We start from the raw sequence: 16100 nt of genomic DNA on the forward strand, positions 1-16100 counted from the left end.
ACACTGCAAATAAGATTAAATAATGAAAAACAAGATGTTCACATGCATGTTTCTCAGCATCCTTGAAAATTCCTGATTTTTCCCTCTTCCATCCAAAGGAATATGCATAATTTTAAAAAATGCAGAAGAAATTTGCTATGGCACTGATTTTTATTAATAACTAATGAACTGCCCAAAGATTGCCTGACTAGTATTACAAACTACCTTTAAAAAAAATTACTTGGGTGAATTCAAGAAGCTACTAATGTGCATCCAATGTAAATGTGCACAATTTCTTTTTCAAAACAAAGTCAACAAACAAAAACAAATTACCTCTAATTCTAGAGGCTCTCCATTTCTCAGCCATCTGTAGGAAGGCTTAGGTTTGCCACTTGCTCTGCACTCCCAGTATATGTTGTCCTCCACTGCAGCTTCAAAATCTTTTATCAATTGAACCCAGTGAGGCTTGGCTTTAAATAATAACAAGGGGAAATATAAAATAAGAGAATTAATAAAGACAAACCATGTTTGGGAACTAGAAAATCAAGGGAACGCAAGAAATTCGATTAAAAAATCTTCTCTCAATGTTCATCTTATAACACCATTTGTACCATCCTATAAACATTTTTGACATGCTAGAGTAAGGTAGTAGTTTCATTTCCTTATTTAACAATCATATTTTTCTGAGTATAAGACGCAGCTTTTCCCTCCCTAAAAGAAGCTGATAATTAGGGTCTGTCTTATAATCTGAATGTAGTTTTTTTTCCCCAGCCCTAACTAGCTGCTAACGATCTTCCCACTTCTTACCTTGCAGGTTCTTTCACTGTTTCTCTCTGCAAGGAATGTTTTCCAAGCCCTAAGTCTTTGCAGGGTTTTTTTCATTACTCTAACTTGCCTTGAGTAAGTTTCTTTCCAGCCCTAACCAGGTGCTAACAATATTCCCAGCTCTTACCGGCTTGCAAACTCTTTCATTGTTACTCTCTGCCAAGAATGTATTCCAAATCCTGTCTTTGTAGGATTTTTTAAAATTGCTTTACTTGCTCCAGATGTTTCTTTCCAGCCTTAACCAGGTGCTAATTATGTTCTCAGATCTTACCTGTTTGCAAGCTATTTCATTGTTACTCTCTGCAATGAAGAATGTTTTCTTTGCAGAGGTTTTTCGACAGCTCTACTTGCTCAGACTGTTTCTTTCCAGGTGCTAATGATGTTTTCAGCTCTTACTGGCTTGCAAGCTCTTTTATTGTTAGTCTCTCAGAATAATTTTTTAAGCCTTTAACCAGGGGATAAAATAATGTGCTGAAGCTGGCCAGACTAAGGACGCTAGCCAGATGAATACCTGGTAAGCAGATTCTTTTTCCTATTTTCCTCCCCCAAAACTAAGGTGCGTCTTATATTCCGGTGCATCTTATACTCCGAAAAATACGGTAATGTGCAAGCATCCAGGAGGAATAAGGTATGGATACAAATATATATATAGATAGATATAAATATAAATAGACATGATTGAACAAAAGTGCAACATAATTTACTGTCTTTAAAATTACTATCTACTAAATGTAGTTAACCTATAAATCATTTTGGCAGAACGGGATAAACATTTCATTTATAACATGTTTTTATGTGCAAGTGCTAATGCTATGGATCTTGTCACAGTGTATATAAAGTTTATAACCATTGACCTGCTGACTACATGAGGTAGTCACGTACAACATCTGCAGAAATAAGAGGAAAGAAAAAACATTATGACAGACACTGAAATAATAGAAAGATGGTATCAAAGAGATTTTGGGGTCATCCACACAGTTCCCCTGCTCCGTGATGGCTCACTCATCAGTCATTGAGAACATAATTTCACCCTGGAGCCTCCATTTCAGATCTGACCTATCATTAAAGCATCTGGGTCAAGGTGATATAGCCAGACATCCAAGACTGTTCCTGGTTATATATCTGACTATAGAATTTTGTTCCGCTGCATCCAATTTTATTATTCTGTATTGAAAGAGGAAGTGACCCAAAGTCCCTGTGAGGGTTCTTCATTTCCCATGGACTGGATGCACCACAGCATAGCACTTATGTACACAATACTTTATTGTGGTACATACTTCCCCAATCACAGACCATCGTTCTCTACCCTCCTAGGCCTCGCAAATCAATGTAGCCACATAAATACTTCTTTAATAGTCAGTCCTTCAAGCAGACAAAGTTGCAGTCTGTAAAATGGCATACAACCTTTTTCTCCCTCCAAATGTTCTTGCACTAGTTATGACCAGTTTTTACTTGAATGTGAATGTCCCTTTGCTGGTTGCTGTGGAGCTTCAGGCCAAGTTTGAGGCAGGACTCCCACCAGGATAGGCTGTTTAACTTATGGTCCTGGCAGATGCCTCTGATAGTCCAAGTCAAGTAGATTCTGACTGACAGTCTGCTCGACTGCCATTCTGCATACCGTGTTTCCCCGATAGTAAGACACCCCCGATTGTAAGACGTATCGGGGGTTTCAGGGGGTCGGCTAATATAAGCCTCTTACTTTCGGAGAAACACGGGGGTATTGCCGCCTCCCTCTCATCTAGCTGCCTTGCCGCAGTCGGAGCTCCCGCTCGTGCCGCAGCCAGAGCCGCGCCGCTTCGGCCAGGGCCGCCGCCTCGCCCGCCGGGTGGCCCAAGCTCTGGGTGCAGCGCACCACCGCCAGCTGGCACCAGGCTGCGTAAGGGAGACTCTCCTGGGCGTGCAGCTCCCTCGCCAGCGCCGCGAACTGCTCCGACGCCTCTGACACGTTGGGCTTGCGCAGGAAGCGCAGTCGGAGCTCCCGCTCATGCCGCAGCCAGAGCCGCGCCGCTTCGGCCAGGGCCGCCGCCTCGCCCGCCGGGTGGCCCAAGCTCTGGGTGCAGCGCGCCACCGCCAGCTGGCACCAGGCTGCGTAAGGGAGACTCTCCTGGGCGCGCAGCTCCCTCGCCAGTGCCGCAAACTGCTCCGACGCCTCCGACACGTTGGGCTTGCGCAGGAAGCGCTTGCGGAGCTTAGACGACACCAGCAGGTAGCGCGTCAGGAAGTCGCCGCCGGCTCCGGTGCCCGAAGAAGCCTCGCCCGGGCCGAAGCCTGAAGACGAGCCGGCCCCGGTGCCCGGGACAATATAAGACATACCCCAAAAGTAAGACATAGTGGGGCTTTTGGGGATAAAAAGAAAGTAAGACACTAGTAGTTACCATTCTCCAGTTGCCTCCCACTTCCCCACCTGTTTGCTGTTTTCCTATCTCCCCTTCTCCTACAACTCTCCTTTCACTCACTCTTGTCTTATATCAGAGTTTGTTGCATAAAAATCAATTCCAGAAACACACACAGATGACTGATTCAATTGGATTCAATAACTTTTTTTTTATAAACATAGTCATATACAGTTGGGGGGAGAAAGTATTTAGTCAGACATCTGCAAATAAATTAGTTAAAAATGAGACAATCTGATTTTCTGGATGTGTTTTCTCATGGTGTCTCTCATGGTTGAGGTCTACTTATGATGTCAATTACAGGCCTCTCTCATCTTTTTAAGTGGGAGAACTTACACAACTGGTGTCTGACTAAATACTTTTCCCCCCACTGTACATATAGTAGAGCCTGTGGCTTAGAGGAAAAATCACTGCCTAGCAAGGCATAACAGCCCAGGTTCGAATCCTAGAAGGATATGGCTTGGCTGACGAAAGCTAATAAGGTTGAAATAGATCTATACCAGTCTCCTTTTATTTCTTTATCAGATAAGTACAGTATATGTACATGTACATGTATATGTATATATAATACCACAAATATATTATTTCTTCAATGTAGCAACAGTTGGAAACAGTTTCATTTCAGCAGAGCAGAAAAGCATAGAGAGGGCTTGAGAGAACAGAGTGGGCTGAGCCATGCCCAGATTTAAGTTTTCAGTTTCAATTCTCTGCACAGACTCAAGAGGTGTTTAGCTCCCACTGGCTGACTTAGTTGCTACCGTGTTTCCCCGAAAGTAAGACAGTGTCTTACTTTCTTTTTACCCCCAAAAGCCCCACTACGTCTTACTTTCGGGGTATGTCTTACATAGGAGGCGAGGGGCGCGCGGGGAGCTGCCGAAAAGGAGGCGGGCGAAGGAGGGCGCAGCTCCGGCCGCTCGCCTCGGAGCCGGTCGGCCTCGCTGGCCGCTTGCAGCCGAGCCTCGGCAGGGGAAGAGGCGGTGGCACCCCGGCGAGGCGAAGGCGAAGGGCGCGCGGGGAGCTGCCGGAAAGGAGGCGGGCGACGGAGGGCACAGCTCCGGCCGCTCGCCTCGGAGCCAGTCGGCCGCGCGCCCCTCGCCTTCGCACGCGGGAGCTTGGAAGCGACGTCATCGGGCTCCCCCCCGGCAATACCCCCGTGTTTCCCCGAAAGTAAGACATATGTCTTACTTTCGGGGTACGGCTTATATTAGCCAACCCCCCTGAAACCCCCGATACGTCTTACAATCGGGGGTGTCTTACTATCGGGGAAACACGGTATGCTTTGTTACCATTGGTTCTCCCAGTCATGAATATTCTAACATCTTAGTATTCACTTCTGTAAGCTTGGTAAAACTGAGGCTTCCTCTGGGCATGAGCATTTCCTTAAAAATGTCAGGTGTGGCTTAATTAGCCCGGCAGCTTGAAGTCAGCGAGGATGCTTGTGGTAAACTGCAAGTAGGTGAAATTAATAAATAAATGAATTCACCTCCTCTCAAATTTCTGGGTCTGTAAACTTTGGGAAAAAGCATTACTAACCCTGGCCTTGGGGAATAAGGGAATGGTTTCTGCCTGGCTGCCACTGTTTTTCCCAAGTGCAGGCAACAATCCCGGCTTCACTTCTTCACAGTCCCCCTGTGGGCATTGTGCACTAAGGCAGGATAATAGTCATGGTCTCCAGGTTTTCAGCCTGAGGGTATAACCACTAGAACAACCTGACTCTCTTTTCCTATCATATGGGGCATGAGAAAGTCTAATAAGATGTCAATTATTTTGGCCAAGAATGAACAAGGATGTGGAAAATCATAATTATCCAATCCAGAAAGCCAATATATTTAACCTTAAGGGAAACAGGACAAAATTCCATGAAAAGAATCACATTTGTCCTTGTTCCATTTTCCAAAAGTGCAATGGATATAACTGGATCCTTTCCAAAGTTACTAAAATGATTCATGGACCAAATACAAAGAAGGCAAATGAAAGTGTTGTGAAATCTTTTTGGGTGATATTTTTATTTATAATATTGTCTGTGAAGAACAACTTACATTAGCTAAAATATCTTATTTCCGATCTTTAAGATACAAGTTTAACTATTTATCCCAGTCAGATGTCCTTTGGGGTTTTCTGAATTGTGTAAATTTAGGTACATATTACAGGTCAGAAAAAACTCAAACTAGAAAAGAAGAAATGTAAGCTTTTCAACAGATGCAGCATCTCTCCTGGGAATTCTGGGATGCTAGGGATGATTTAGACTTTATTTTTTCACCACGGCAAAACTTCTATAATTGTAATAAGAAGACAGAATTGAATAACGTTCATTGAACTCCTGAGTGTTAAAGAATTAAATACTATTTTGTATTAATAATAATAATAATAATAATAATAATAATAATAATTATTATTATTATTATTATTATTATTATTATTTATTAGATTTGTATGCCACCCCTCTCCGCAGACTCGGGGCATCTGACAACAATAATAATAACGATATACAATGTAACAAATCTAATATTAAAATAAAGTATTTTTTAAAAAAACGTCATTTAAAAAACATACAACACAAGCATACCATATATAAAGTCTATAAGCCTGGGGAAGATGTCTCAATTCCCCCATGTCTGGCGATGTAGGTGGGTCTTAAGCAATTTCCGAAAGGCAAGGAGGGTGGGGGCAGTTCTGATCTCGGGGGGAGGGGTTGATTCCAGAGGGCCGGGGCCACCACAGAGAAGGCTCTTCCCCTGGGGCCCGCCAGACGACATTGTTTAGTCGACGGGACCCAGGGAAGGCCAACTCTGTGGGATCTTATCAGCCGCTGGGATTCGTGCAGCAGAAGATGGTCCCGGAGATATTCTGTTCCGATGCCAGGTAGGGCTTTATAGGTCATTACCAACACTTTGAATTGTGACCGGAAACTGATTGGCAGCCAATGCAAGCCACGGAGTGTTGGAGAGACGTGGGCGTATTTGTCATCTTGTGTTAGGAGGACCATGTTTTTACAAATTTTACATTAGTTTCGTAGATTTCTGCTTCTGATATGGGTCTTTAACTTTCAGGAAGAAAATATCTTTCCACGGGAAAAGTTACTACAAAGTAACAGAATTATGATCTAAAGTAACTAGTAAAAAGGCTTGGGGGGTTGTGGATTTTCAATAATCACAGACCTTCAGAAAAAAAATGAAGAATAACAGAAGAGTAGATACTGGTATACTAGCCTAAAACCACACAAAATTGTGGTACAACATCAGATAGGCAAACAGCACTGAGCTGCTGATTTTCTGTATAGATATGGAAGTGACCCAGAAAGTACAGGATACAGAATAGAGTTGAAAGGAACATTGGAAATCTTCTAGTCCAGCGGTCACCATCTGGTGACCCGTGGACCACTGGTAGTCTGTGATAAAAATTTGGTGGTCCACAGAAAAAAATATTTGCATTTTTTATATGGCACTAAATCCTCAAACTATGGCCTCTGGGACAGATACGTGCAATGAATATTTTTTTGCTGCAGAGAATCTCCCCATTTTTGTGTGGGTCGGGGGGGAGGGGATTCCAATTTGGGGTCTGCTTCAGCCTCCTGGTGTGGGGCTTTGGGTAAAGGCTTGAGGGAAGTTCTGCTGGTGGTAAAGAGCCAGAGGGCCTTGTTCCAGGGGGACTACATCATGGTGAGGAACTGGCTGACCAAATCAGCATGCTAAGCCTCCAGGTGCCAGTTCCTGGTCTTCTTGGAGGTCTTCCTTCTGCTTGGAAAGCCTATGCTCCTGGTCCTCAATGAGGTGCTTCTGCCGAGCCTCCTTCTTGGTCAGATCTAACTTGAACTCAGCCAGCTGTTCTACCAATTCTTTCTTGGTGGTGGCTGCTTAGCTCCAACAACTGCTTCTTGTTGGGGCCCTAAGGACCGAGATGGTCAGGAAAGTGGTGGTTGAAAGGGGTGAGAAGAGGACGGTGAGGTGCCCCTTGATGTAAGTGACATTAAGTTGGCCATGCCCATTCAGTCACATGACTACTTAGCCAGCCCATCCAGCCAGTCTTTAAGTAGATCATATTAGTGGCCGAAGTATTTAAAATTCTGAGTTTAATGGTCCCTGAGGTCCGAAGGATTGGTGACCCCTGTTCTAGTCCAATCCCTATTCAAACAGGAGACAAGTGAATGTCCAGTCTCTTCTGATTGTGAGTGATGGAACACCCACAACTTTTGAAGGCAAGCTGTTCCAATGAGTGACTGTTCTCACTGTTAGAAAAGTTCTCCTTATTTCTAGGTTGCTTCACTTCTCGATTAGTTTCCATTAATTGTTTCTTGTCTTTCCTTCTGGTGGAAAATAGCTTGATGCCTTTCCCTCTTTTGGAAAATAGGTTGATGCCTTCTTTTTTGTGACAGCTCCTCTAATATTGGAACACTGCTATCATGTCACCCATAGTTCTTCTTTCTCTAGACTAGCCATACCCAATTCCTACAACCGTTCTTCATGTTTTAGTGTCCAGGCCTGTACACAAATAAGGATAATAATAATAACAACAAAGGCTATGACAGCAAGCCATATACAACTAACAAAGAGAGTAATTTCTTGGTAACAAAGGTAACCATGACACCAGGAAAAGACTCTTTCTCAGCCTTTTCTTTTTAAAAATATGTTTGTAAGCTACATGATATTTTGCATTTTACTATGGATTCTTCTAGGTTGTTAGATATCTATATACAAACCCCAAAGCTTTGTGCTATTTAAGTGAAAGGAAAAATTGAGATTACCGTATATACTCGAGTATAAGCCGAGTTTTTCAGCCCCAAAAATGGGCTGAAAAACCTGACCTCGGCTTATACTCGGGTCACCACAAGAGGGCGCCGGGTGACCACAAGAGGGCGCACCGCGGGAGCCCGGCAGCTGCCCTACCCTTCCCACAGCCGCGGAGCCCCCTTTTACTTCCTGCTTGGAGCTCGTGTCGGCGCCTTGCAGCTACCTTCCCTTCTCCGTTCCAGCAAAGTTGCCAGCCAACTGCTCCGACGGCGCGAGAGAGGAACAGACGATGCGAAGGTGGGGGGGGATTCCTGCTTCATGAGTTCCCCCCCCACCTTCGCATCGTCTGTTCCTCTCTCGCGCCGTCGGAGCAGTTGGCTGGCAACTTTGCTGGAACGGAGAAGTAGCTGCAGGAGCTCCAAGCAGGAAGTAAAAGGGGGCTCCAAGTGATGCGGCTGTGGGAAGGGTAGGGCAGCTACCTTCCCTTCTCTGTTCCAGCAAAGTTGCCAGCCAACTGCTCCGACGGCGCGAGAGAGGAACAGACGATGCGAAGGTGGGGGGGGATTCCTGCTTCATGAGTCCCCCCCCCACCTTCGCATCGTCTGTTCCTCTCTCGCGCCGTCGGAGCAGTTGGCTGGCAACTTTGCCCTACCCTTCCCACAGCCGCGTCTAGCCTGATAATCTGATAGTCTAACCCAGCAGGCCCTTTCTGCTCCGCCCCCCCTTAAAGTCTTGCCTACTGCTCCTTTTACCGCTAGCGACGACCAGTTGAATACTTACAGCCTTTTCTACGACCCTGCGATCTTAGCGGGTGCAATGCAATGCAATACAATACAGTACTGTTCTGTGACTACATTTCCTAGAGACTCTTCCCCCCCCCCCACTATCCCTGACGCAGCAGCTTTCTGAGGTTTCGGGCGATTTGTCCAATCACGGCTCGGGAAAGTTTTTAACGGCAGCGCGATGACGAGATGGCCGGTCTGGCACGCTGGGAATTGTAGTCCACTCGACTTCCACCTTCCAGTCCTGAGAAGAGACGTTCCTCTGTAGAAAAATCCACGTTTCCCAGAAGTCCAATCGCTGTTGGGGTGGGAGGGGCGAAGGAGTGTGTGGCGGGCAAGGGAGGAAAAAAAAAGAGCTCAACAAGAATTAACCCGGTGGGCAACCGTCTGAAGAAGCAAGTCGTGAGGGAAATGGCGGTCGATAAAGAACTGCTGGAGTTGGACCTCTACGCGCTTTTGGGAGTAGTGGACAAAGCGACGGATAAAGAGGTTAGGGAGGCCCAACCTGAGGGGGGGGGAGAGAGAAGGGAAACCATCCTTCGCAACCCAGTTTCTTTTTTTAAAATCTTTTTTTTTTTAACTTGATTTTGAGTAACAAACGTTTTGGTCCAGTTAGATAACAAAATTATATAGAAACATGTTAGTTTGAATAGTTTACTGGTGTGTTGTGGGTTGGTTTTTTGTTTTGTTTTTTGCATTGTGTTGGGTTGTGGGTGAAAATGGGGCTTTGTTGTCGGTATTGCGTGATTGTTTTCTTAGGTTTTTCAGGTGAAACTGTTGTTAAAATCAAGTGAGGGAGGAGAAAAAAGGAGAGGGGGGAGAATACTTCTCTTCTGCATGGATGTGTCTTTGAAATTGCATCACGAAGCACACGCTGACCGGGATCAACCCTCGCCCGAAATTTGGACGGGTTGATTGGCGTGCGGGATTTTTGTTCTTTTTTTGTGTGTGGAAATACCCTGTTAGTGACTCCTGATTTTTATTAGATGAATCCCTGCTTGAATAGGAAAAAAACCCCCGAAAAATCAATGTTCAAAAAACCCTTTGCGGTGGCTCAGAAGACAAAAAGGAGGGTCCCAGCCAGGGTTTCTTCCGACCCCTTTCCTCATTTCCCTGGCCCGAATATTATTCATTTTCATTAAATTCCTAGGAAAAGCAAAATACAGGAAACAGAATATAAAGGTCTGTGACCGGCCGGGGGGGGGGGGGGCAAATGGGGATGGCAGTCTAATGTGCGCGGAAACGGTCCTCGGAGTGAAAAAGAGGCCCTGAGTAAGCATTACTACTAGGAGTAAAGGGTTATTCTGCAAAAGGGTTTCAAAAGTGCCAGGAGTCGTATATCTACCTCAAGGCCTGTCCATTCACCGGGGTAGGGATTCTTTGTTAGTTATTGGTTGGAAGTAGTGTAGGGTCTCCTGCCCAAGCAGGGGGTTGGAAGACCTCCAATAATAATAGTAATAATAATATAACAACAACAACAACAACAACAACAATTTATTACATTTGTATGCCGCCGCTCTCCAAGGACTCAGAGTGGCTCACAACAAGCAATCCAATATTAAAAAAACAATTTAAAAAACCCCTTATAAAAACAATCATACAATCCGGACAAACCATACAGAAATCATAGCAGCTAAGGGTATGTCAGTTTCCCCATGCCTGGCGACATAGGTGTGTTTTCAGGACTTTGTGAAAGGCAAGGAGGGTGGGAGCAGTCCTACTCTCCAGGGGGAGTTGATTCCAGATTCTCTACTTTATCATTGGATTATAGAGAGAAAAATTAAGTCTCTAAAATCCTGTTTTGAGGGATTTTGACTCATAGGTTTTAGCTTGGTTGCTGATTGAACTACTTCTTTTACTTTTTAATTTATTTAATTTTATTTAATTTATTGTAAATATCAGATTGCTTTTATTTACCCACTTTGAAATAAATATTGTTTACCCTCTTTAAAATAAATATTCTAAAACATTTAATCTACTGATGTCTCATTTAATGTAATTTTATTGGTTTCCATTTTTATAAGTTACCAGTAACCACTGCATTTTCTAACCTCGGCTTATACTCGGGTCAATAAGTTTTCCCAGTTTTTGTGCCAAAAAATGGTGCCTCGACTTATACTCGGGTCGGCTTATACTCGAGTATATACGGTAGCTTAATCTATTTTCACATCGGAAGATGTATTCAATGGAGGAAGAAAAAAGTCTGTACTGTCCTTAGAGGCAGAATTCCTAAATTTCTCAGACAAACTCTGGGAATAAGAATTGGGAGGCATATTGGCTTGCAAAGCTTCAGATAGATTCTAGACAAGAAGATTGTTGAAGATTTATAAATTAAGAAGTTTCCAGCTGATGGGTAGGATCAGTTCTTAAATTATTTCCTATATTATTTATGGACCTGCCTCCATAGAATTCTGAGGATCCATTGGCAGGATAAGGTGCCAGACAAAGAAGTCCTCTCCAGAGCAGGCCTGCCATTGATTCACACCCTGCTGATGAAAGCCCAAACATGCTCGACAGGCCATTTTGCAAGGATGCCTGACCATCACATCCCTAAACAGCCCCTCTATGGTGAGCTGTCTAAAGGAAAGCGATCACATGGGGAGTGGAGGGGAAAGGAAGCAATACAAAGACAAATTGAAAACCTCCTTCAAATCGCTCAATATCGACACGACCTCCTGGAAATCCCAGATACAAGATCGCTTGACATGGCGAACCCTGACCTACCAAGGCTGCCAGACATCTGAGGACAGAAGTACAGCCATAGAAAAAGAGAAGCAAGCACTCCGCGAAGCCATAGCGGCAAATAATGCGAGAATGGTACCCACACATATTTGCCCAACATGTGCACAGCCTACAGCCTGTTAGATGTCAAGGTCCTCTTCGAATAGGACAGACGAACATCATCATATCCATGTATTGTCAACTGAACTGATATATCTTGTATAATGAAAGGGAAACTCAGAGATGCCTTTGTAACATTGTGCATATAAATATTCCCCTGCTATTGGATAAGATGGGAGAAAAGAGGAAGGAAGGAAGGAAGGAAGGAAGGAAGGACGGAAGGACGGAAGGAAGGAAGGAAGGAAGGAAGGAAGGAAGCAAGCAAGCAAGCAAGCAAGCAAGCAAGCAAGCAAGCTTTCCAGGTTTAGATTTTACAATTTGGTTTCCATTAAGGTGGGTTGATTCCCAGATTCCCAGGAAAATATTTGCACTTAATTGGGGAAGGAGGCAACATCAATATATGATATTTGCAGTCAAAACAACAACAAAAAAAGAAATGAAAGGCATAGGTCTTATGACATGAACAGCCGTTCAGGACCAATAAAATAAATAATTATCTTAAGAAGTTAGAAAGTGCTATACACCTGGCACACAATAATGCAGCTGAATCCCTTGTTAATTTTTAGAGTTAATTGTCAAAGTTGTTCATAAATTTTCTGGTAATCAATCTTTGTTGTATTCTGTACTGTATTATTATTTTAAGCAGCAGATGAACAGTCTTATTGCTGTTTACTTAAGGCAGCTGTGATTGGCAATGATTTTCTGTTTTATATGCTAAATTCATTTATATTAATTATTTTTTAATTTACAGAACACAAGACAGATTGTATTGCTATACTGCCTTATAGAATAAGAATATTGTTAAAGTATTCCTATATGCCTTCCTTGTATTATGCATTTTCTTTTCAATTGGAAGTAAAACAATCCTTGACTTGCTGTTTTCACAAGGAAAATTACGTTTTGGGAAGTAATGTTTTATAAAAAATCCTAATTAACACTTAACACTTAGCTAGTACATCAGCTCCCTCCCCCCACAAAATAACAATATTCTTTGTTGGCATCCAGTGGGTACATATTTTAAAATGTGCAAGAGTGTAGAGTGTAGAGTGCCTATTTCATACTTTATTAAGCAAAAATGAATTGAACAAAATAAAAAATGCATTATGCTCATATAATTTGCAACGAAATGTTTTAGATAATGCATTCCAGGCAGAATTTTGACATTTGGTATCTTTGGACATTTTCGAGGGTGTTGATGTCCGAAATGTGGTATGGGTTCCAGACAGATGAACTGTATTCAAGGATGGGTCTGGCAAAAATTCCTTTTGGAATTTGGATTGTGATATATCTTTTTTGCATTTTGTTTGAATTTGTAAATATGGCCACCAATCAATGTTTATTTCCCCAAGTGCCAATTGTGCTCATCTAATAATTCTTTAGGTTTCCCAATGTACTAGATTAGGGCTTCCATTGGAAATATCCATTAGTACATCTCTTTTCAGTATTTGTTCTTGATTTCTAACCAGTCATCCAGTAATATTCCTCTGATGAAAAGTTGCTGAAAATTGCTATGTGTCTGATGTTTGCCTTCCCAAGAAAAAGTTATGCCAACCAATTTCTAAATCGTGGCCTTTTATTATTAAAATTCCTTTATTCGTAAGTGTGATCCATTCTTTTATCCATGATATGGTTGCTGATTGGTGATATAATTTCCAGTCTGGTACTCTGAAGCCTCCTCTTTTCTGTTCATCCAGTAATTTATTTATTTTTTAAAAAATCTTGTTTTTACCCCAGACCAAATAAACTTCAGAATGAATTTATCTAACTCGGGATAAGTTTTTTTAAAAATTAATTTTTATTGGGCTTGTTTGAAACAAATAAAGAATTTTAGGCAGTATGTATGTGGCAATTTTTATATAGGAAAGTTGTAATTTAGACCATGTTTCTAACTCTTTTTTGATTTCCCACATTAGTTTCACTTCTTTTATTCTTAAACAAATTCCCAAATATTTTACTTTGTTTATAGTTTAAATTTCTAAAAGTTCTTCCAATTTTTTATTTTGTTTCTGTGCACAATTTTTAGTTATTATTTTAGTTTTATTTTTATTGATTTTTAAACCAGCCACTAAGCCAAATTTTCCAATTTATTTTATTAATTCAGGTCTTGAGTTTTTGGGGTCCTAGTAATCTTGAGTCACTTAGCATACTAACTTCATTCCCCATTAATTCTATCCCTTTCAATGAATCTTCTACCAACAACACTTCATCAGCAAATGCTTGCAATTTGTGTATAGAAGTTCTCACAAAGTCTCTAACTTCTAAATGTTTGAACAAAGAGTAAATTAAGAGGTTCAAAAGCTAATAGTGAATTAGAACCTTCAGTATTCAGCGAACAAATATTACTGATATAATACATTTATTTTTATATCTCATTGCACAGTTTTGGGCCAGTTCTTCAGAGATCAGGTTCAAGGCCAACTTTAACCACAGAACCTCACAGGATAACACTGGATTGCACACTTTTTCAGCTGAAATTCCTTCAAAGAGGGGTGTGGGTTTTTTGGTAGTAGGAAACAAATGGGATATTCAAATGAATATTCCTTAAATACTGTTTTGTGTTTAAGAAATTCTTACCATAATATGTGAGCCGTCCCTTTGCAATATTCTTCCCTCTAGTATTTTCAGTGATACATTCATAGAGACCAGCATCTTCTTGTTGGAAATTGGGAATTTCAATCATGCCATTGGATTTTCTCAACATTACTTTGCTTGGAAATGGTGTCCCGTCAGTTCTCCTCCAGTTAATTCGAGGAACTGGACTACAGGAATGAAATTAAATTGAATATTTTAAAGTTTATGTTGTACATTATTATCTGATTTTTTTTAAAAAAAGGAAAATATCATTATCTACATATTATGAAGAATTTATAGTGTTTGGTATGCTTTTGGAAGACAGTTGTCAGTTAATTAAATTTGCCCGAGAGTGGTTTTTTTTTTCTAGACAAACTTCTTCAAGCCTTCAAAAACATGGAGCAAAAGTATAACTGAAATCACTCTTTCCACCTACTACAGTATGGATTGAAAGGAGGAAGGGAAAACAACACTATTTACAACAGGATTGTCAAACTCAAGGCCCAGGGGACGGATATGGCCCATGGGGTGCTTAGATCTGGCCCACAAACCCTGGAAACAGCAAAGGATGCTGCCAGAAAGTGATACTCGGAAAGATCACATGCGACCCCGCCCCCCAAACTCAGTTTTCACTGGCAGAGGGTTGCAGGACACTGTTGCAGCCAGAAACAGAGCTCGCCAGGGTTGTGTGCACCGCTCTCCCCAAGCTCCATTTTCACTGGCAGAGGATTTACAGAAGGGTGTTGCAGCTGAAAATAGAACTCGGAAGCTTCTTTTTGCTGGCAGAGTGCTCAGGCCACCACAATACAAGTAATGTCAAGCTGGCCATGACTATCCCGGCCCCTTGAGGTCAAAGACAACTAGATGCGGCCCTTAATGTACAGTACATTATTTGAATTTGACACCCCTGGTTGACAAGATTTTTTAATCAGCATCAATAGCCTTATGAAGTCCATATGTCATCAGCAGTATGCCATTTTCAATCACCTGTTGCTCCTTGAGAAGCTATGTTATGCTTAAACAGAGATGTCACTGAACAGTTGATCTCCTACTTCTATTGATCTGAAGTCCCAAGAATCAACTTTGCTAATAATAAACTGAAAACCTCTTAATTTTTCATTTATCAAATCTCCTAATATGCACAGTTTCATTCTAATTTTACTGCTGTCAGCAAATTTATCTGAAATTATATTAACCAAATATATATATTTGGCCAGTAGTATCCATTATTGCAACTTTTTGGTATCTCTGTTAATCCCTGTAAATCCGCTTCAGTATTCTATTATACTGTTTAAAGTTAATATCAAATGCACAGCATTAAATATATGTTCATTTATTACTATATGATCTAGAATAACTATATAATAAATAGTCCATGGATAAAAGTTCCTCAGTTTGTAATCCAGTATTACTTCATTTAAAATTGGTTCAAATAAATACAACTTATACAAAAGCACATTCTATGTCCAATTCTTTCTATAGCAATAAAATACTTATGCTTACTTTCCAAGAGCAAAGCATTCTAGTTTCACGGTTGATCCTTTAGCAGCAGGAACTGTTTCAGGAAACTGAACTTCTATTTTGGGTTCATATTCCCCCATCACACCTTTTATACCAGAAAAGCAAAAGATAGATAGAAACTTAACACGCTGATCAACAACTGTACAAGAGTTCTACTGAAGTACAAATGGATTACAGCTTCCATAGTCATTGTTTTATCCCTTGATTGACAGCTGACATGACTCAACATGTCAACTCACCTTCTATTAACTTTAGAAAATGGAGTATAAGAAAATAAGAGAATGCAGTAGAATGTAACAATTAACTAGGTAACTTTTAAGGTTCTATGTTGCATCACAACTGCTTCTTGATATTTCATGCAAGTACAAACACATCTGCCCACAAAAATGAAATAGCGGCAGAACTCTGATGAAGTGTTACATATCATGATTGCAATTTTGAGTAAGTGGAAAAAGTAATTT

General features: G+C 41.6%; 1 protein-coding gene across 1 annotated transcript in view; it reads right to left on the reverse strand.

Annotated features, from left to right (window-relative positions):
- The window catches only part of LOC139158432 (contactin-3-like), a 236022-nt gene that overhangs the window by 76449 nt on the left and 143473 nt on the right, over positions 1-16100 (reverse strand). The window contains exons 5-7 of the mRNA XM_070735738.1: positions 15622-15724; positions 14122-14306; positions 313-449 (exon numbers count right to left, since the gene is read on the reverse strand). Of these exons, the coding sequence (XP_070591839.1) occupies positions 313-449; positions 14122-14306; positions 15622-15724 (425 nt within the window). The remainder of the gene's footprint in view (positions 1-312; positions 450-14121; positions 14307-15621; positions 15725-16100) is intronic.

Source organism: Erythrolamprus reginae, chromosome 2 (genome assembly GCF_031021105.1).
Source record: "Erythrolamprus reginae isolate rEryReg1 chromosome 2, rEryReg1.hap1, whole genome shotgun sequence".
NCBI lineage: Eukaryota > Metazoa > Chordata > Lepidosauria > Squamata > Dipsadidae > Erythrolamprus > Erythrolamprus reginae.